Below are 23,669 nucleotides of genomic sequence, written 5' to 3'. Positions count from 1 at the left end.
GGTGTTCAAGACTACTAGAGACTGTAAAGCAGGTGTGAGTTGGAGGTGGTTGGGGCTGAACAGTTCAGAGCTGCGGCCCTCCAGGAACTCCAGGAGTTTGAGACCAATGTTCATGGTGTCTTGTAAAACCATTTCTGTATATTTGTGCAATTACCGGAGCCACATACATCATGTAGATATCAGAGAACAATTTAAACATAATGTATCATAGCATCCTAAGCATACCTCCCAACATTTGTCTCGGAAATTCTGCAAGACCCGGGAGAGATGTGTTTGTCTGAATAACACAGTTTAGTGTGTGTTAGTAACAGTACTTTGGACCAGGTTTTGGGCAGCTGCTGAGATTGTATACTATACCAAAGTTAGCGACCTAGGGATGTTACAGACCACTAAAAAGCTAAGGGCTGAGGCGGGATGAAATTACAAGAGTTTTCTGGGAGAAATAACAAAATGGGAAGGTCGCGGGAGATTGGTCTGAAATACGGGAGACTCCTGGAAAAAAACGGTGTTGGCAGGTATGATTTTAAGGCTATTTTAAATGAAATTAATTCTTTTGTATTTTTTGCTGTTAATTTACTTCTTTAGATCATTCAAATTTGCTTTTTTTCTTCAGTAGAACAATAGAAGATTTTTTTTAAATGCATGTTAAAGGTAACCATAACTTTACCTGTAAAAAAAGCATATTATGGAATTCAAAATGATTACCTCTGTAATTAATCTGTATTGTCAAGAAACAGAGATATTGATTTTGTCTTCTATTAAAGGAGTGGTCCACTACGATATCATATTTTAAACTTTAGTTGATGTGTTATGTAGCTGTGTGAACATAAACAACGTTTCTGTATGTAAAAAGCTTAAAATTCAATGCAAAGGGAGACTTTGGTTTTTACAGAGTTAGCTTAGCAAAGCCTACAATGAACAAATTTTGGGGACTACAAAAAACTCTTCCGGCCTTTGTGAGATCACAAAGGTTCTTTTACCATGCACACACACTGCGCAGCTAAGGGTCGTGGCCAGAGGCGCTGTAATGTTATAGCAGAGATAGAGCTAAAATGCGTCCAAACGCTGCTATTTCCACAGAGCTTCTCTGTTTCTGTATTTGGGCTTCCAAAAGCAACGACACAAAGACAGAAGTGCTTACAGTTTAATATTAATTATGTTCCAGAGAATTATAAAATACATAGCAAGCATGATTTGACAAAACAGCTCCAGAATCTCTCCCAGTTCAGTGCTGGATTCGATTAAAATCTCCTCAAAGCAGAAGCTGTGAACTACAACCTGTAAGTGTTTTTTTATTTGGTAAAATTGATCATGACATGTACAGTGTCTAGCGTTAACGATATGCTGTAGCAACGATGCAAAAGATATGTGGATGATTCAAATTACTTACACCTGCATATTCCGGATATATGTGAAAGACGTTGTGTAACGCGTTGAGTTAAAAATATACAGGATAGCTCACTTAACTCATGTAGCAGCAGAAAAATAAATCAAGGCTCACACGTCGCATCCCACATCTTGTGCTTTATTCTTCTGCCACGATATAATACAGAAAACTTAATCCGAGCATCAGAGAAAAAGAAAAAGTCCCGCGCACATGCGCTTGTTACAGAAAGTTCACACATTCACACACACACATAGACACACAAAGACGATGTCTCATAAAGGAGTCGCACCCCATTTTCACTCGTTACAGACACATGTCAGATTTTATTTTAGAGAGTGGGCAGGAAGTTGACTGACTTTTTACACAGCAGAAAAGCATGTACTTGTAAGGGCGTGACTTGGAGCCGATCCGCGAATCGTAGCACATTAAGACGATGACCAATCAGAGTCACTAGAGGGCGGGCCTTTCAGAGGAACTAGGAAATATATCAGTCGTTGTCATGTCTGCTGAGTAGCTGTGTATAATCAAAGTGAGATTGATAAAAAAATAACATGATTACCTTCAAGTGAAACCTGAGCACACATTTCTTTGCATCTTATAAACACAACCAAGCCTTAAAATTACATTCTGGACCACCCCTTTAAATGTACTTTGACTTATATAACTGTTGACTTGCTTTTATGAGTCCCACAAATTCATCTAGAAATGTTATTTTGTTGTTCTGACAAAGAATTTTGCCATCACAAAAATGTATTACAATCGATTACAAAAATATATTTTACATAGTTACCTTTTACTGATTCTTCTGTTTTGGTTTTTATTAAATTAATGTAGCCTTGGAGAGCATAGGAGACCTTTTAGTTTTTAGATTAGAAAATTTAATAATTTATTTTCCTTCGGATTAGTCCCTTTATTCATGAGGGGTTGCCATAGCAGAATGAACCACCAACTTATCCAGCATTTGTTTTACACAGCAGATGCCCTTCCAGCTGCAACCCAGTACTGGGAAACACCCATACACTCATTCACACACAGACACTACGGCTAATTTAGTTTATTCAATTCACCTATAGCGCATGTCTTTGGACTGAGGGGCAAACTGGAGCACAAAGAAAGAACATGCAAACTCCACTCACAAATGCCAACTTTTTGCTGTGAGGCGACATTGCTAACCACTGAGCCACCCTGTCTCCTAGAAATTGATTGATATTGCAAATATTAGAAGTGTGCTGCAATGACGATGGTGATGAAATCATCTGCAGGAGGTAAAAAAAATCTTTATTTTATTTATTTATAACTGCTATAAAAATATCAGGAGACTATCTGTGCTATGACAGCAGAAAGCATTCCACCTGCGATATGAAACATTCATGCATTCAAGAGTTAAAAAACTTTTTTATTTGAGAGTAATGAAAACCAACGCTCTTGCACAGCATCTGCATACACCTTTGAGAAGGAGGACACAAATAATCAGAATACTCCTTATGACTACAGCTCCATCATGCATTACGGAAGGTATAAATTCACCCATATTACTTGTGAAATCATGCTGCAGTTCAGATATATAAAGTACATCGTTTTGAGAATTTATTCTCTCAACCCTTCTTTTGCAGGGCAGCCTTCACTATACAACATGAAATGATAACTCAGTTTCCTAACCCTTCAGTGCAGATTGAACAGAGAAAACAATTGTCTGACATTGACATTCAGAAGATCAAAAAACTCTGTGAGTGTAGTGAGTGCATTACACACATGCAGCCTTTCATTTTGGACTGTAATTAAAGAAGTGATGGATTAAAAATCATCTTTATATCCCACAGCTGTTTAAAGTGAACACTTCACTGATTATGAAGTCTAAACTCCTGTGAAATACAGACTGTGACAAATAATACAGTATTGTGTAACACACCTTCTGCTTCCTCCTTTGTGTGTAACTTGACCACATAAATGTAATGGACTGACTGCAGAGCTCAGTTGCAATAAATCTAGTTAAGGGTGACTTTTGATGAAGGTTTGTGTTAGTTCATTGCAGTGGTGAACTTCTCAAGTTACGGAAAGAGTTGCACATGTACCACATTTAATGTAGTTTGTCTGTTAGAGACCCATATATTTAATAGTAAAAACTGTTTCTGCCTCAGAGTAAAAAAATAAAACGCTGGAAGTCGCAATTATGGGAAATAATCTTGCAGTTGTGAGATGTAACGTAAGAGTAAAACAATTGTATATTATTTATTTGCTCAATTATGTATATTCAAGTCTCAATTATGGGAAAATAAAGTCACAATTATAAGCCACAGACATTTGAAATGGCTATTGTTTGACAAAAAAGTAGCAATTATATAAAAAAAACAACATAAACTTGAAATTACAAGAAATAACTGCAGTTCTGAAGTCACCATTATTAATAATTGTGACAAATAGTCACTTTGTGGGATAGAGTGGAGAAATTAAGTATTGAACACATCAACATTTTTCTCAGAAAACATCATTTAAAGGTGCTGGTGGCTTAAAATTTTCACCAGCTGTTGGTAACAACCAAATAAATCCCTATATGCAAAGAAAACAAGGTTGCAAGATAAGTTAATATGAAATGACACAGGGATAAAGTATTGAACACATGAAGAAGGGGAGGTGTAGAACAGCAGTGAAAGCTAAGACAGCAGCTGAAATCTCTCAGTAGTTATTTAGCAACCCTCTGCCCTTCGTCATTGTAAATTATTATTGGCTTGAAGCCAGGGTGACAATAAAAGCAGGGTGGACATTTCAGCGAGACAATGTCAAGGAAACTAAAAAATAAAAAATAAATAAAGCTGTGAATAGGCCAGCCAATCACCTGACTTGAATCCAGTATAAAATACAAAAATACAAAATAAAGATTAAATTTGATAGACGAGACCCACAGAACCATCAGGGTTTTTACTATCTGTTGAATTCTGTGAAAAACTCACACCTGACTAATTCATGTGACTTCATTCTCAATATGAGAGGCTTCTTTAAGCTGCTGTCACCAAAAAAAAAGCCTTTAATATAAAGTAGTAAATGTGTTTCAGTACTTTCTCCTGGTGTCATTTCATTGTCATTACACATTTTTCAGATTTCTTTAGGTTTTATTTTTATGTTTGTATAATTAAAGGGCACATAGTTTACCCATTTTTCACAATTTAATATTAGTATTATGGTTCTTCTGAGTGTGCCAGTTTAGGCTCAGTTCAACACACAGTTGAGATTTTTAAAATTATATTGTGTTCAAAAGTGTCATGTTGGGGGCGTTTACACAGTTTGCTGTTTTAGGGGCGTGTTGCTTCACATGAAAATTAGTTTCGGCTTCCTGCCCAACTTAAAAAATTGCAGAGCCAAGAGCTCACCTGCTCTGTGTTTTCAACAGACAGGCAGACTGTGAGAAGGAGCAAGAGTCACAGGATCAGCATTCAGCTGTACATGTACGACTCGGACACAGACCAAGCAGAGAGTACACAATAATTTGTGTCTTTGTATAGTTGTACAGACAACTGTGTGATAGTTTCAAGTGCCGAGCTTGACTGAGGCACCGGATGCGCTGCGACACGGCACACCAGACACTCTCTGTGGCGCAGAAGATACATGAAGTGTCCCGAATCGTCGCACCACACATTTTAGAACTCTAAACATGAAGCGTCATGCGTGTCATATGCACGTCTCTCCACTGGAAAACCAGAAGCGCCGCTCTGCGTGGCGCGACGCAGCACCATGCATTTTAGAACTCTAAAAACATAGGTTTCTATCAGGGTAAACACAACGGCGCTTGAAGTCGGCGGCTGTCTGCAGCGCCCAGCCACCAACTTGAAGCGCCATTGTGTGTACACTGATAGAAACCTATGTTTTTAGAGTTCTAAAATGCATGGTGATGCATCGCGCCACATAGAGCGGCGCTTTTGGTTTTCCAGTGGAGAGACGTGCAGCTGCATCTAGTTAAGATCACAGAGAGCTTCTGTGACCTCGGTAAATGCAAATGGCTGAAGTTTAAGGTAGACGCAATGAAAAGTACACATTTGCAAACCTACCTAAAGATACAACCAATAATTCCAATTACAGCAACCATGTGGTGAATGTTGATCTTGTGTTGAGCTAAATGAGCCTGGCATCTAAAAATAGAGCAAGGATGTTCCTTTAGTGATATTGCTTTGACTCTCGCTGAAAATGGCGGACGTGAATCAACAAACTGATGATATGGTGACGTCAATCAATGGGCCTGTCAATTAATATTGGTTGGCAGGGGGACCGCACTCCTACGCCAAGTTGCGGTCGCTCTGAAAACCGCTCCACCGTTTTTATGTTGTTAAATTAAAAAAAAAAAAAAAAAAGGACTGTGTGTGTTTATATCACCCCAATATGACGGTCTATACACTATACTTACACACCTGTAAACAAACAGCTGTCCAAACAGCTTGAAAAGTAGATTTTTTACCATGGGTGCCATGGTCACATTTATAAGATTGAAAATAAGAATAATGAGAAATCGTCACACTGTGAGGTATAAAGTCCCAATTGTTTTGAAATAAATTTGTTAGCAGTTGTGGGATTCGTTCACAACTATGAGATATGATAGTTATGAGATAAAGGGAAACCATGAGAAGTAAAGTTGTAGCTAAAAGAGAAGTTGTAGCAGTGATATTAAAAGTCACAATCATGAGAACGAGTCACTTTGTTGGAAATAAAGTGCTACATGATGTGTATAAACTTGCAAACCTTAAAAACAGTCACTTTTTTTTTACTTGAAGCAAAAACAGGTAGTCATAGCAAAGTGTTATTTTCCAGTAGTAGAAAAGTGACAGTTTGATGAACTCAAGCAGTAAGTATCAGTTGAGTTGGATTAGTAACGTTAGTAACAAGGTGTCATTCCTTTATAATTATTACGACGTAAGGAAAGAAGCGAAAGGCACACCGAAAAAACATTCATTGACAGTCAGTGCATCTGTAAACAAGTCAGCGTCCACAAGATGGCGCTAATCGTCTGATCACGATGGCCTTCATGTACACAGAGAAATCCCTAATAGACTAGATTATCCAATAAAAGTTCTCTCTCATGCTGAGGGGTCCAAGAGTTGACATGACCTGATTCTTTTTCCCCCCTTTTGCATTTTAGGCACATGTTTTTTTGTTTTTTTGTTTGTCCCAGTAAAATACTGTCACAGTGGAGCACAGCATATCTTAAAGCTAGCAGTTGCTTAAAGTTTATTCCAAAGAGGCTTTTTTTAAGGAACTACAATACTCCTCAACATTTTAACACTCACACTTTTGGTGTAGAAGGATCTTTCTGTTGAATGTCTCCATTTGGCGCTCTATTCTCTGGTTCAATTGGACTGGTTTGGGGGTACTTGGTTTTTGGTTGATCTCTTCTCAATTGTCTCCGTTGACGTCTCCTTTTGGGCCTGTCTGGGTTTGAGTCTGGTAAATCCAGCAGGGGGTCTAGGTGGACCTTCCTGCTCCCTGCATCTGAGGATTCATCAATGTATGCAAGATTTTCCCCAAAGTAATCCAAAGGCTGAGAGAGAATAGGATCTTTGAGGATGGGATCTTTGGGCTTGGGATCTTTGGGGATGGGATCTTTGGGGATGGCGTGAAGTTTTTCCTCTTTCTCTAATTCTTTAGCAGCAACGCTTCCTCCACCCTCCGGGACCCGTTCAGTTTGAGTTGCCTCTGACTCTGACTCTGAGCTGCCTTCAGACTCATCTGATGAGTAGGAGCCGGATTCAGATTCATTCTCCTCTCTACCATCTTTTCCGACTTCACCCTGACTGCCGGTGTGTTTGTGCCGCCTGTGACGGCGCTTTCTCTTGCTGCGCTTGAAGGGATCTTCAAGTTTTCCAGCAATGTTGAAATCCACAGACATATTCTGGATGTTCTGAGTCCAGTCCGAGGCATGGGCTCGCAACCCCTCCATCTTAGAGCAGAAAGTAGGGCAGGAGAAATGGAAAGGCTTGAGAGTTATGGAGAGATTTGTATGCCACCAGGAACAGAATGATTGAAATTTGACACAGATTTTTTGGTTAATAGGAGTTGTGGAGAGATGAATTACGGATATGAGTGGGAAATGGAAGGAAGGTTATCATGGAGATAGAAGGGACGGGAAGTGAGAGAGAAATTAATAATCCTAATTGATTTGCAGTGCTGAGTTTGACCAGGGAGTTTGACCAGACACTGCCCTTATTCATAAACTCCACAAGGCATTTGGTTATAAAAAATTAATCTGACATCAAATATTAATCACATGCCTACCTCAGCTTTGGTTTTTTTCGTAAGTACCAAGATCCAGTTCCCAATCATGGAGAGAATGGTAACAAAGTAGGCCAAACCGAACAAAACCCAGAACCACACCAGAGGCTTGTACCAATATTCTCGACCATCGTCACCCTTGACGTCATCCCCTGATGGATGCACAAAATGCATAAAAAGTGAGTTATTTATTTATTATAAGTATTAAAGTGATGATTTATTCATTATTTAATTTCATTCATCCATTCATTTTCATCTTTTCCAAGGCCGGGTCATGGGGACAGCAGTCTTAGAAGAGAACCCCAAACTTCCCTCTCCCCCGACACTTCCTTAAGCTCCTTTGGGGGTATCCCGAGGTGTTCTCAGGCCAGCCGAGAGACATAGTCCCTCCAGCGTGTCCTTGGTCTTCCCTTAGGTCTCCTCCGGGTGGGACATGCCTGGAACACCTCCCTAGGTAGGCTTCCAGGAGGCATCCGAAACAGATCCTCGAGCCACATCAGCTGACTTCTCTCGATGTGGAGTAGCAGTTGGTCTACTCCAAGCTCCTTCCGGGTGACAGAGCTCCTCACTCTATCTTTAAGTGTGCATTTTGCCACCCTGCAAAAGAAACTCACTTCTATCCGAGATCTTGTCTTTTCGGTCCAAAGCTATGACCATAAGTGAGAATAGGAATGTAGATTGGAGATGGTTGGAGGAAAGTCTTTTACCTAGGTGGAGCAGTTCAAGTATCTTGGGGTTTTGTTCACGAGTCAGGGAATGATGGAATGTGAGACTGACAGGCACATTTATGGTACATGCAAATATTAATCCTAATGTGGTTCCACATTTCTTTGAATTTAGTTTCTCTGTGGAACCCAAAAGAAGATATGCTTGTCTATATTATGAAAATAAATTACACTCTGAACTTTCAAGCTCCATAATGCACAATAATGTAGCATTAAATTAAGCCAATTGAAGCTTATATTCAAATTTTACAATTAATGTCAGGGTTAATTACAAAGAAAAAATGGTCATGTGACAAACAAGGCTTAACATATGGAATTGGAAGACAAAAATGTTTGATAACTGTGCAACACAATTATGAGAAGTAAAGCCACAGTTACAAGTAGCAATTGTAAAATGTCCCATCTGTAAGATTTAAAGTTGCAATCATGATAGATACAAGACGAAGTAGCATTTGTGGGATTTAGTCATAATTTTGAGATGCATAGAAATTACATTAAACACAGTATGAGTTATTATGAATTATTAGATTTTAAATAAAAATTTGCAGAAATAAAATAATAATGAGTGGGTATGTGAAATTTCAGCTTAAACACTATCACATTGCTAAATATGAAGTGTAAGATAAAGTTTCAGATAAAAGTATGAGATAAAGGCTTAATTATGAGAAATAAAGCAGCAGTTGTCAAATATGTGTGAAATTTAAATCTCAGCTGTAAGATTTGTAAAGTTTCAATTATGAATAATTAACTTGCCGTTATACGAGACAATATTGCAATTGTGAAATTCAGTTGAGGTTTGTGTTGTCTGGTCATATTTGATCATTGTTCGTCATACAAAATCATTGTTTGGCTTCAGATTAATTGTCCACTTAAATGAATCAAGTTGCATTGATTAATTTAACACCATCATGTTGTCCATTTTGGTGCTAAAATATATTGGGTCCCACTGACTTCAATAATGTGGTCAAAAATGACCTTTAAAATATCTTTCTCTGAGAGGGGTCTGGATGCAGATCTGGTGCAGTGCAATCTGAGCTGCATCCAATGCTTTTTAATGCGCTCACCTAACCCCACCCTAACCCTACCCGTCACAGTCATGTCACTCACTCCATCGAGTGCATTGTGTCTAACATAGCATAGCTGGGTGATGCAATCTTAGCTTGCATCATATAGGCTGCATCCAGATACTATTGCTTTCTCTGCATAAAAGCATTATACAGGCTTGGAACAACCTATATTTCAGTTAAGAAGGAAGTAAAATGTTTAGCATTGTAAAAGCGTCTGCTAAATGACTAAATGTAATGTAATGTAAATGTAAGTCACTTTGTAGTTTCGGTTCTGGCATTTGAAAACCAAATCAAGTGGCATGTTAATGCAGGCAATTGTGGATTCAGACCATTGATTTAACCCATTATATTTCCACCACAAGATGACAGCAGTGGTTTGTTTATTAATGTTTACAATTACAAGAATGTTTAAGGTTAAATTGGGTCTTTGCTACGCGTGGGGTTAACCTCCAGCTAACTTATACAAGTCAAAAGTCAAGGTAGAGGTTTTCATCTCAGTTTTAGTCATTTTGATGCATTAAACTTGTAATGCATACATAAAACATGGAAGTGAAAAATTTCAGGATACCTGCAACATAGTCTCCAAAGCCCACAGTAGTGAGGGTGATGACCACAAAGTAGGCAGATTCCAGCAGAGTCCAATTTTCAATCTTCTGGAAGACTAAAATTGGCAAAAAGATGAAGAGGACGCAGCCCAGCAGGATGGACAGCACTGAGGTGATGACACGCACGATGACTGGTTTCACCTTAAATTTCTGAAATCAGAAAAAGACAAGACATTTAAGACAATTTTAGACAAGATTTAAGACTATTGGCCTGTTTAGACCTGGCATTTAACATGTAGATAAGACAGACACCTTCCTGTTTATACTTGATGTCTCTATACTTGATTTGTTTGAGGGGGACGGTCATTGAGCGATTAAGTTTATGAACTTTTCAGATTTTTCAATCCAATATTATAGAACAAATTTGCACAAATGACATATGAACCTCAAAAGACAAATTAAAATGATATAAAAGCTATGAACACTGGAACTTTGTGGTAGAATCACGACTGGTAAGAAAAAAAAAACACGATTTACACACAGACACACACACACACACACACACACACACACACACACACACACACACACACACACACACACACACACACACATACATATATTTATTCACACTCCCCTCTTTATTAGGTACACCCTACTAGTACCAGGTTGGACGCCCTTTTGCTTTCAGAACTGCCCTTAATCCTTTGTTGCATAGATTCAACAAGGTACTAGAAATATTTCTCAGACATTTTGGTCCAAATTGACGTGACAGCATCACAAAGTTGTAGCAGATTTGTTGGCTGCACATCCATGCACATGGTCAGCAACAATACTCAGGTAGGCTGACACCAAATTTTGACCCTAGCATTTGAATGTTGTAGCAGAACTCAAGACTCATCAGACCAGGCAGCATTTTTTTCAGTATTCTATTGTCCAATTTTGGTGAGCCTTTTTGCGAATTGTAGCCTCAGTCTCTTGTTCTTAGCTGATAGGAGTGGCACCCGGTGTGGTCTTCTGCTACTGTAGCCCATCAAGGTTGGACGTGTTGTGCATTCAGCGATGCTCTTCTGCATACCTCGGTTGTAACGAGTGGTTATTTGAGTTACTGTTGCCTTTCTATCAGCTGGAACTAGTCTGACTATTCTCCTCTGACCTCTAGCATCAACAAGGCATTTGCACCCACAGAACTGCCCCTCATGGGATATTTTCTCTTTTTCGGACCATTCTCTTTAAACCCTAGAGTTGGTTGTGCTTGAAAATCCAAGACTTTCTTCCTCATTCTGATGCTCAGTTTAAACTGAAGCTCGTCTTGACCATGTCTGCATGCCTAAATGCATTGAGTTGCTGCCATGTGATTGGCTGATTAGAAGACAGGTGTACCTTATAAGGTGGCTGGTGAGTGTGTGTGTATATATATATATATATATATATATATATATATATATATATATATATATATATATATATATATATATATATATATATATAGCTCTTCAAATCAAACTTTCTCAAAATCTAACTGAAATTTAAATTCCCACTCCTCAGTGGTTTGAAAATAAAAAAGTTTATTTCACATTTCTGATATGCATCAACTCGTAATTGCGAAAAAAAAAGTCTAATTTACTAGAAACATTGACTTTTCTACTCACAATTCTGACTTCTGCCTAAAAAAGTCAGAATTGTAAAATATAAACAATTACAGGGGGAAAATGATTAAGCTTTTATTACGCACTTCCAAGAAAAAAATATTTGTGTTTCACAATTATGATATTATAACACACCAATATGAATTTATGTAGTACAGTTCTGAGAAAAAAATCTGAATAGTTTTGTTATGAAATTCTAAGGTAAAAAATCCCATACTTCAACAACGGGACAAAATGAGTGTTTAAGCTTTGAGAGCAGTCTGATCTATAGCATTTTCAACTGAAGTGGTCAAAAGTGGACAAGCTCAAAATATTTACATCTCTATTAATCGTCTTCAGAGTTCCGTAACTGTCTCATTAATTAAATTTATATAAATCTTATTCCAAACGTCAAGCTGAATTCTAATTCCTTCCAATTTATTGAGCCTTTGATATCTTTTTCTTTCCACAGCTCCTAGGTCATACAGTGAACCCTTTCTCTGTAAATGTTAATGATTGTCACATGAGTGTGTGCATGTGTGTGTCATCACCATCATTATTTACCCATAAAAGCGCTTCAATTTTAGCAATGGCATTCCTCAGCGATGTCCCCAGATGGTCTCCTGCGGCAGCCAACAGAAATCCAAACAAGGGAATGCCCACCAGTGTATAGCAGATACAGAAGAACTGACCCCACCATGTCTTTGGAGAGATGTTTCCATAACCTGGACCACAGACAAACACTTGCTGTGATCTGATGGCAGATATTTTTAGACATCACACAGTGCCAATGATCTCCAGAATGCAGAGGCTCTGGCTTTAGCATGCAGGTATGTTCAGCCAGTGATGTGACAATCCTGTACCGATGGTGGTGACAATGGTTCCACAGAAGAAGAAAGCGCTGGCCAGGTCCCAGCTGGTACTGAAATTGGTTTCATTTTTGGTGGGGTCAACTCCAACACCCATTACCTCTGCTAGTGTCTATTTAGAAACAGTAAGTAGAGTGTGGAGAAAAGATTAGATATTAGATTCTGCATGATGCTCTGTTGTTGTGAATGAGCATGATACACGATAAAAGTCAAAGCAGTGAAATAATACAGGCTATTGAAATATGGTAAACAGGCTTCCTAGTCAGAACAACCCCTCAAGTAGTATTTATGACCTGGAAGCTCCGAGATAAACCTGATATCTAGTTTCGATCTAGTTTCGTAATTGGGTGGACCATAAACCCAGGGAGGGGGTCTGGATTCTTTTTTTTTATCACAGCAGCTATATTTTCTTGCCTTGTTATTAAAGGGGTCCTGTTACAGTTTTTTACAAGATGCAATATATCTCACAGGTGTCTTGTGAAAGTTTCTGTGAAGTTACCTCACAAATCATATATTATACCATGCAGTAAATGCTCCTTTTTGAGTGTAAGCAAAAACACAGTTTTTTAAGTGCAAATGAACTGCCGTTACCAACCTCTTTCTAAAAGTGGCCATGCCTTTACAGCTTGTCCTACTGCAACAATTTTTAAAGGGGTGATTCACAGTGTATTTTTAAGGCTTGATTGTGTTTATAAGATGCAAAGCAATGTGTGCTCATACTTCACTTGTAGAAAATCATGTTATCTTTATTATATTATTACGTTATTTGATTATATACATCTACTCAGCTAACATGAAAATGACTGTCATGTTTCCTAGTTCCTAGTTGAAAGGCCCACCCTCAAGAGGCTCTTATTAGTCTGCTAACATAATGTGCTGGGATTCGCGGATTGGGTCCACGCCACACCCATACAAGCACATGCTTTTGCTCTGTGTAATCAGTCCAGGAGGAGATTGACCAGAAGGGCTAGACCATTTTTTAAGTGTGGGCCGGTCAGTTTTTATTTTATTTTATTTTTTAATACATATAGTATTTACATGCAATCAGCTTTTATCTCTTGCAAAATGTGAATGATGTGAAGACGATGATGTTGATAATAGTAATAATAATAAATGTTAAGCATTTGGCCCAATCGGCAATGGCCGGCTGGTTTCGAGATGGGCTGAACCAATCAGAGGTTACGCGGACGTAATCAATATCTGGCAAGAATGTCAAACAAATAGTAAGTGCAACACAAGCTAATTGTCAGAGATGGACCGTAAAGAAAGGAAGGCAGTGCCGAAAAAGCTCAGAGAAAGCAAAAAAATGGCTCTAAAATCAGACACTGCCTAATGCATAAATTTAACTGAAATATTCTCGAAAAGAGGAACCCTCAATAGATCAATTTTAACAAATAAAAATGTGTACAGATTGTGGCTCACGATCTACAGCTTCGCTGATTGGAGGAGTTTTTAGCTGAATGCAGCACTAAACTGGGAGAGACTCTTGAAGTTCTCCTTTGTCAAATGCTAGCTATAATTTTTTTTTATAATTCTCTGGAACATATTTAAAATGAAATTGTAAGCACTTCTCTTTGTGTCGTGTCCTTTAGAAGCCCAAATACAGAAACAGAAGAAGCTCTGTGGAAGTAGCAGCGTTTGGACGGCATTTTAGCTTACTCTGCTATAACATTAAAGCGCCTCTGGCCACACCCCTTTGCTGCGTAGGGTAGATCCGCGTGGTGAATGCACGTAACCAAAAGCCCTTGTGATCTCAGTAAATCGGATGTATTTTTTTTAGACCCCAAATTCTTTCGCTGGAGGGTTTGCTAAGCTAAATCTGTAAAAGCTAATGTCTCTCTTTGCATTGAACTTTGAGAGTTGTACATTCAGAGTTGTTGTTTATGTTCACACAACTACATTACACATCAACTAAAGTTTAAAATATTATATCGTAGTGGACCACCCCTTTAAAGGCTTTTCAGTTTAATCTGATATGTTTTTATAAGAGCATACAGTTCAAGTCAAAATTATGAGCCCTCCTGTGAATTTTCTTTTTCAAATATTTCCAAAGTGATGTTTAACAGAGCAAGGAATTTTTTCACAGTATTTGCTATAAAGTTTTGGAGAAGGTCTTGTTTGTTTAATTTCGACTAGCATAAAATCAGTTTTAATTTTAACAAACAAACATTTCAGGTCAATATTATTAGCCATGTTAAGCAGTATTTTATTTTTTTATTTTTGTCTACAGACCACTGTTATACAGCGACTTGCTTAATTATCTTTGTTAAGCCTTTAAACTGCACTTTAAGCTAAATACTAGTATCTTTAAAATATATAGTAAACTATTATGTACCATCATCATGGCAAAGATAAAAGAAATCAGTTACTAGAAATTATTTATTAAACAGTTACGCAGAAACCATTCCCCCCCTCAGGCAATCCATTTCATGAACACTTGATGATAGTAGTGAAACAAACATCACTACTTTTATACACATATACACTTATTTAACAATATACTTTACATGCCAATTTGCACATAACAGCTGCACATAGAACGTTGTATATAGTAATATACCTGTACATACCTTGTCAGTTTGTATATTTGCAGTCCCTATTTCTGTTTTTGAAACATATTTGTTATCTGTTTTTTGTCCTGTCTCTGTCATTCTGTTGCATCGTAGAAGCCTTGTCACGAAAACAAATTCCTCGTATGTGTGAAAATACTTGGCAATAAAGCTCTTTCTGATTCTGAAATTATTATGTTTAGAAATGTGTTGAAAAAAAATCTTCTTTTCAGTGTTGGGAATACAGGGGGGCTAATAATTTTAACTTCAACTGTAGCAAAGCTCAGTGCACAGAAAGTTAATAATAATGTTTGTCACGTCTGTTAATATAAATGGACATTTTATGCATATCAGTATTTTAGTTCTTTGGGGCAGCACCACTATTTTGACAACACACTAATATTAAAATGACTAAACCAGGCCACACCTCAATGACTATGAATTATTTACATTCTCAATATTAGGATGTGTACTTTTCCAATAGAAAAATCAGTAAAGCAATTGAGAAAACGTGTTTGAGGTAGTTCAGAAACAGCACCAGTTATAGAGTATAAATCTCTTTGCAGTAATTGTGCGCTTTATAACACGGCAGAATCTTTCATGCTCATACAAAACAATAATGGAAGTTGGAAGTAACCATAAAATGGTTTTTAAAAACTACTTTATCATTTTTGTAATTTTTTTGTCAACAACCATTGATTAGAATATTTTGTACAACACTGGATCTAAAATTTATAAATTTTCAGGAAGCAGCCTATCTAGAGCAGTGTTTCTGAACCATGTTCCTGAGGGGCCACCATCTTTGCATATTTCCCATGTCTCCTTAACCAAACACACCTGATTCAGATCACCAGTTCATTAGCAGAGACTGAAAGACCTGTAATGGATGTGATATAGTAACATCCAAAACATGCAGTGTTGTTGGTCCTCCAGGAACATTGTTGAGAAACACAGATAAAGCAAATAAAACATAAACAGGGATGATGATGCTGTATGATAACACAACAATTCAACACCACCACCACAAAAAACAAAACAAAAACAAAAAACATACAAAGCAGAACATTTCTCATGGAAGTTAGGCATGATTAAAGGTAAAAATCACACTTTTTGGTTGAATGAGATTCCTGAAGACCTTTTTGACTCAGACCTCAAACCTCTGTTTACAACTCCTACATTCCAGGCTACACTGTAAAACAAAAAGTTGTTTTACAGGGTTTTTCCGGCAGCTGGGGTAAATTAAACTACAGACATTTACCAAAAAATAACAGACGTTAAATTACAGACATTTACCATAAAATGACAGATGTTAAATTACATTTACCGTAAAATAACGCCATTAAATTACAGACATTTGTCGTAAAATAACAGACGTTAAATTACATTTACCATAAAACAAGAGACGTTAAATTACAGACATTTACCATAAAATAACAGTTGTTAAATTACAGACATTTACCGTAAAATAACAGATGTTAAATTACAGACATTTACCATAAAATAACAGACGTTAAATTACAGACATTTACCGTAATATAATGGCTGTTAAATGTACACTAGCTGCCGGGGAAAAAAACTTTTTTTTTTTTTTTTTTTTTTTTTTTTTTTTTACAGTGTATGAAATGTATATTAATAAAATGGTCTACTTTTCAAATTCCAAATATTTCCATGTGAATTTCTCAATTTCCAGTCATTCTTTGGAAAAATTACCTTATGACCTCAACCACAAACAGGTCCAATTCAGACGACTTCAGGAACCTCTCCAATTCTTCTACACAAACAAAGATTGTTTTGTTGCTTTCTTTTATTTGATTTTGATTTTGTTAAACAAATACATTACTACATTTTCTTTTATTGGCAGCATTTGTAGTTTGTTTGTTTGTTTGTTTGTCTGTCTGATTGTCTTTGTTGTTTGTTCTATTTAAAAATCCTTTAAAAAAAGGGTAATAATTACCACAAATGGAAAACATGGGAAAAGTACATTACCCACAATCCTATACAAAACGTTGCAGCAAGCAAAATGGGCCAATCACAATGTTCCCATGAAGCAGTGCAAATTACATAACGGATTTGACATATTTGAGAGGTGTCTGGATGCGTGCAATCTGAGCTGCATCCAATGCTTTTTAATGAGCTCAACTAACCCCACCCTAACCCTACCCCTCACTGTGATGTCACTAGCTCCATTTGAGTGCATTGTGTCTGACATTGCATCGCTGAGTGATGCAATCTCAGCTTGCATCATAAAGGCTGCATCCAGATACTATTAACATATTTTGCAATAAACATGAAACAAATTGATTTTATAGATGCAACAGAGAATTTCAAATAGATTTTTTGTTTTTGTATTTCTCCATTGTTGTTAATTCACAGTGCTTCATGGGATTAAAGCTATTCCCCTCATCAAAGAGATAAAGACAGCCTGGTACTTTTCATTTTTTTCTCCAACTTTTATATTATTATTTGTTTCAAATTTAAGTTTACAATGTTGTGATTCTCCTTCTAGCTTGTTGGATATATTTTGACCCTAGTGCTTTAAAAAAACTGTAATATTAATTACAAAATTGGTATTTGTTGTGGAGTTTACCAGTGATTTATGAGTGGAAGCACAATTTATTTTGAATGTAAAAAGTTCAGTATTTTTAAACAAAATAACTGCTCAGATTTAATGAGTATAAAAATATGTGTTAGTATACTCACATCGATGAACTTGTTTAGATTCTCTAGGTCCACACAGGTATAGTTACTAAGGAACTCTTGTTTGGTGGTCTGCAGAAGGTCAAAGTGTTTCTCTTCATGACCGGCCTCCAGATAATTGAACATCAGAGCCCCCATAACCAAATACAGGAGCACCCCAGTGAGGATAAATACAAGAGTTGCCCCGTGCATGGTTAAACATCTGCTGGAGTCCTCTACTGCTGTTTATCCTCCTGTGGACGAGATTGCAAAACCAGCCAAATCCATTAAAAAGAGATGCAAGCTTAAGCGAAAACACAAAACAACTTTCCAGAGAATTTTGGTGAAACACATTCAAGCTGTCAGTGTTGGTCTATGACATTTAAAAAAAAAACATCCTAGGAAAATATTCAAACAACCACAAACCTGTGTTTTTTTTCAGCTTATCCAGCTTAGTCCGTGGCAGTCCTTAGAAATTTAGTCTCCACATAGAAATCCACATGGAAAACTGGCGTCTTCGTGATCTAATTGTGGAGACACTGTTTTGATGAAGAAATACCAATAAATATCAGCATCATATTGAGGTCAGTAAGATAGCCAATATCTTATCAATATCTTACATCAGGGATGATGTACTACAGGTTAAAGTTGGGGGTAAGTTGTCATGATTTATTCATTCATTCATTTTTCTTCCGCTTAGTCCCTTATTTTATCAGGGGTTGCCACAGCGGAATGAACCGCCATTGTCATGATTTATATGATAAATATAACATTTTGTTTCTTACTAGTTTTTTGTTTCTAAATTTTTTTATTCAGTTATATATTACTAGCATTTTTATGATCCAAGTTATTTATTTTGAAAGATATTAGGTTAATAATTAGACAAGTTGAGTTAATAAGGTAAGTCACTGGACAACGGTTCTGTAGCCAACTGAAACAAATATTTTTAAGGGGCTAATAATGTTGACCTTACTCTAGCTGTTTTCAAACCTTTATTATTATAATTCATTCATTTTCTTTTTGGCTCAGTCCATTTATTAATCAGGGTTCGCCACAGCGGAATGAACCACCAACTTATTCAGCAGATGTTTTACTCAGCCGATGCCCTTTCCAGCTGCAACCCATCACTGGGAAACACCCATATACTCTCATTTACACACATACACTATGGGCAATTTAGCCCATCCAATTCACCTATAGCGCATGTCTGGACTTTAATGGAAACCGGAGCACTTAGAGGAAAACCATGCAAACACATGGAAATGCCAACTGATAGAGCCAGGACCAGCACCCTTCTTGCTGTGAGGCGACAGTGCTAACCCCAGAGCCCCATGTCGCCCATTAATATATGTTTTGTTTCTTACTATTTTTTGTTTCTATTTTTAATCCAGTTATACATTAGTATCATTTTATGATTCAAGTTAATTATTTCGCAAGATACTGGGTTTATTAGGCAAGTTGAGTTAATAAGGCAAGTCACTGGACAACAGTGGTTGAAATTCTAAAGGTGCTAATAATATTGACCTTACTGTAGCTGTTTTTAAACCTTTATTATTATTATTTTATTTTATTTTATTATTTTTTTTTATTCATTATTATTTATTTTTTTATTCCGGCCAAGCTAAAAGAAATAAGACTTTATCCAGAAGAAAAGTATAATAGGAAAATCTTACTACTCTCTTAAATATTTCTTGGGAAATATTCCAAAAACTATTTACATTTCACAGAAACAAATTTTTTTTTTGTCTTTATCTGAATATTCTGAAGCACACTAAAGAGTTTGATACGAATTGGAAAGCAAGAGAAGCTGGTTAATCCAGATATGTTTTCTAAAATATTGCATTTATACAAAGTCAATACTGCAGCTGGAGTTGGTCATCGGTTTAACAGTGAACAGGGTATCTGTATCTTCATAAACATTGTATGAAGAGAATACTAAAAACAATTAAGAGAATAGACCTACTAAATTTCTTCCTAAAAAGGGATTTCTGCCAACACATATGTTGATATTTTGGTTGTTCTGGCTTTAAACCTTCTTTAAAATGAATATTAATTAGCCCAATTTCACAGTTTTGAAATGCCAAAAGAATAAAATAAACGTTATTCTCACATTTCAACAAGCAGTTTCTAGTCATGACAATAAACAATTCTTTGCCATATCCTAAATTTTGAAAGAAAAATAAAAACTTTTTTTGTACTTTTTTGAACGTTAGCCTTTTGTAATATTAACACTGCTACATCAAATTCAGTGTCAGATCAGGGTGTGTGTGTTTTTAACATTTATTAAAACCAGCTTGACCAGCCTGGCCAGCCTGGTAGCCCTGCCAAAACCAGCTATGTCCAGCTTAAACCAGGCTGGTCAAGCTGGTTTTAGCTGGATTTAGCTTGTCATTTTCCAGCCTGACCAGCTAAGACCAGGCTGAAAATGGCTGAAAATCAGCTTGGAAATGGTCAAAACCCCTCTAAAACCAGCCTGGTCAACTAGCTAAAACCAGCTAACCAGCCTAGGCTGGTTTAAGCTGGATTTTACTGCAGGGAGGCAGTTAAGTCATAAAACAAAGCTGTGGTGACCAGTGTAAACCTGCCCTGAATGCTTGTCTAACTTCTAACAAATGTATTTTTGGCTTCTGCTGGACAGTTTTAATGACAGGACTCATACAGAGGACCAGCTGGCTCGCGTCATGTCACGAAGACTTTACCTTCACAACAAAACTCATCTGTCTTCTAGTGTAAAACAACAACACCAGACCATTAACCAGCTGTTAGACAAACAAAACCCACATGAAGCAGAGGTGAGTTTAGGACAGAACTACCCTGAAAATGATTCTTGTCAATACAGAAGATGAGCTCAACTATATGCCGAATCAAATTACAGAAAGCGAGAGGAAGAAGCACTTTAGAGTCTGTGGATGAATGGTGTGAAGGCGTCATGAATACGAGCTGAGCAGTTTTTAATTATTATAAATATATTAGTTGAACAGGTTTTATTGCTCATGGAGAACTATGTGAAAAATTTGACTTAATTTTAGCAAAAATTGCAGTAATATTGCTGTTTTTATCTTTTAATAAACTAAACGAGAAATGTTAAATATTTATTTAGTTTTTAAGTTGTATATAGCATATTATACAATATAATTTTAATTTCAAAGACAGTTCTCCCAAAAATAGCATAACAAATAGCATAACAATCTTATTCAGCTATATATATATATATATATATATATATATATATATATATATATATATATATATATATATATATATATATATATATAAGCTGTGTTTATTTCTTTCTATGTTTATTTACATATATTATTTACATATATTTAATTTTTTTTTTATTCATTTAGAAACCACTGCTAAAAAAGCATCCATGGTATAACAGTTATAGCCTCTATAAAATATATCTGCATGACAACTAGCTTCAGTCTTTCGTATTTATACCACGTTATGTAACCAACTTATTTTCCAGTTCTTATATTTTTATTTTATAGTAAGAAGAGATATTCGTAACGCTATACACTTTGTGTGTGTTTACGAGTGTACGGTCAACTCTTCAAGTGCGTGTGTGAGATCCGAGAAGCTGTAAATGCCAGCAGGCCGAGACGTCTGAGGCAGTTATTGGGTTCAGGGTTTGATTGGAGGGATCTGCTGACTGCATACTTGCAAACTCACTATAAAAAAGTGCTTTGGCAAACACGCAAATATACAGACATTCAAGCAATTAGAACTACAATAATCAAGGCAAGACACTGCACCAAACGGTAAAAATAATAACTTATTAGTAGGGCCACACCGAATCTGTGGACATTTTTTGCAATTTCAGCTGAGACTTTTGTAAAGAATCAGTGGATTTATGTAAAATGATTTTAGGAGTATCATAACTAAAAACTTAATATATGAAATAAAAAAATAATGCATTTTTAACTTTAATGTTTACAATGAAAATCCAATTAGATCCACGTAAACAAAGCAAGTCTCTCATAAAATATATCAACTAAAAGAGTGAAAATATAGCTTTACAAACCGTATTGTAAATTAATCATATGAACATTTTCATATTACTATTAATATATCACAATAACATTAGTGAACTTAATAATAATAAAAAAAACGGAATAAATTTACATTTACACAAGTAAGTACATAGACTCAATGATGGGCTAAAAATCTGAGGAAATTGTGGATTCATGCACGCACAGATTCCATGTGGGCCTACGGGTATTTTTTTATACAATTGATATTGTCTACTTGGAAAACTGTAAAGTTTTTTTTTTATTTAAATAAAGTTTTATTATTATTTTATTCCAGTTTGCTTTACTATATTTTTTATCTATTTCCATTGTAATTTTATATTAATTTAACTTTTTTGTTCATTTATTTTCGCAACAAAGATCATTATGGAAAAATACAACTTTGATAGTACAAAATTTTTTTAAAAACACACACACACACACACACACACACACACACACACACACACACACACACACACACACACACACACACACACACACAATAACTTATATTTATCACTGTACTTCCCTATTTGATTGATAGGGTTAGGGATAGCAAATACATTCTTGTATTGCAAGTTTCCTAATGTGATGTGTATAAATAAGATTGCAAATTATGCAAATAAAAACACTAATTAGGCACATTTCTTGAATAAAAATTGGTTAGTTTCATCTTAAGGCAGCTTTGTTACAGCACAACTATTAATTAACTTTTAATAAATACTGAAGAATATTAATGAATTACATGTGATTGGGGTTAGCATGTGGATTGGCTTTGAAATAAGCAATATTATATCTAATCACAATAAAATTTATGTTAATAGCAATGATAAGCTCTGGACCTTTTTACTCAATATTGATCTAAGAGCCAATCACACAGCAGAAATGTGCAACAATGGGAATCTAAAAGTGTGTTGTTATTTGAGATGCACTGAATTTTTACTCTCCGAAAATTTATCCGCCGAAAATATGGGAACTCATTTTATGCACCCTCTAATTTTTGTGGCTTTAGTCATTGTTGGGATAATTTTTAAAATCTGGAAGCATTAACAAGTTATATCGAAAAACATATAGACATCATCAAACATTTTTGCCATATCAACCATCAGTCAAATTCATTTATTTTCTTTTCGGATAAGTCCCTTTATTAATCTGCGGTCACCACAGCTGAATGAACCGCCAACTTATCCAGCATACGTTTTACTTATTGGATGGCCATCCAGCTACAACCCATCACTGGGAAACAACCATACACGCTCAATCATGCACATACACTACGGCTAATTTAGCTTACCCGAATCAGTCAAAGTACTAAATATAAATATAATATATATTATAATATAATAAAATTAACATAATATAATATAAAAACGTTCAGGATACAGAAATAAAACTGCAGCTTAGTTTTTTATGTAATTGTAATTTTTATCAACAGACACAAATTGGTCAAATACAACAAAAAGAAGACCCCAACATGAACTTTTTATCTCCATTACACTGAAAAAAAGCCAGTAAGCCTCAAAACTCACAGGTGCATAAAAATGTTTTCGTCTGCAGTGTCTCGCCTTAAACAAACCAAAGCCAAACAACTCTAGTCAAATCCAGAAGATCTCCTACTTCCAGTGCATTCATATATTGCACAAACGGCATATTCACAACTTCTAATAACTAGTAGAGACATTCATCAGCTCAGTCCATATACAGTAAATGCTGTTTTACACCTCGCACAGTCAAATTCATAACTTAATCATACAATTTCCATGCATTACTAAATAAGTCCAAAACTTCCAAACAGACTTACATGCAGGACCAGCATTTGCTTACATTAGCAGTAAAAGCACAGAATAGATCAAAAAACAATTCTTACACACAAGCTCCCAATGCCATCTCCCACCTCAGTGCAGATGATCCTGCAAATCCTGCGATCCAGAGCTTCAAATTGCAGGACTCCTTTC

At 36.2% G+C, this 23,669-nt stretch overlaps 2 protein-coding genes across 24 annotated transcripts in view; one reads left to right on the top strand and one right to left on the bottom strand.

The window, feature by feature from the left end:
* LOC147831934 (high choriolytic enzyme 1-like) overlaps positions 1-3,169 on the top strand; it is a 10,129-nt gene extending 6,960 nt beyond the window's left edge. Inside the window, exons 2-3 of the mRNA XM_087300405.1 lie at positions 2,821-2,902; positions 3,001-3,169. Of these exons, the coding sequence (XP_087156531.1) occupies positions 2,821-2,902; positions 3,001-3,169 (251 nt within the window). The remainder of the gene's footprint in view (positions 1-2,820; positions 2,903-3,000) is intronic.
* kcnk4b (potassium channel, subfamily K, member 4b) lies at positions 2,763-23,669 on the bottom strand. 23 transcript variants are annotated; one of them, XM_087301557.1, is made up of 9 exons: positions 23,582-23,669; positions 18,125-18,237; positions 17,723-17,952; positions 12,468-12,585; positions 12,169-12,329; positions 10,000-10,186; positions 7,643-7,791; positions 5,320-7,307; positions 2,763-5,091 (listed from the first exon to the last, which is right to left on the bottom strand). In XM_087301557.1, the coding sequence occupies exons 3-8, from the start codon at positions 17,909-17,911 to the stop codon at positions 6,654-6,656; spliced, it is 1,458 nt and encodes a 485-aa protein (XP_087157683.1). In that variant the 5' UTR covers positions 17,912-17,952; positions 18,125-18,237; positions 23,582-23,669; the 3' UTR covers positions 2,763-5,091; positions 5,320-6,653. The 23 variants fall into 23 exon arrangements, with proteins under 23 accessions (XP_087157683.1, XP_087157682.1, XP_087157681.1 ...); XM_087301556.1 differs by having other exon boundaries at positions 2,763-5,062; XM_087301555.1 differs by having other exon boundaries at positions 2,763-5,128; positions 5,324-7,307.

The sequence above is a fragment of the Danio rerio genome, chromosome 21 (assembly GCF_052040795.2).
Source record: "Danio rerio strain M-AB ecotype USA chromosome 21, GRCz13ab, whole genome shotgun sequence".
Taxonomy (NCBI): Eukaryota; Metazoa; Chordata; class Actinopteri; order Cypriniformes; family Danionidae; genus Danio; species Danio rerio.
The sequence above is the reverse complement of the archived record's forward strand: the minus strand, read 5'-3'. Positions and strand labels throughout refer to the sequence as shown.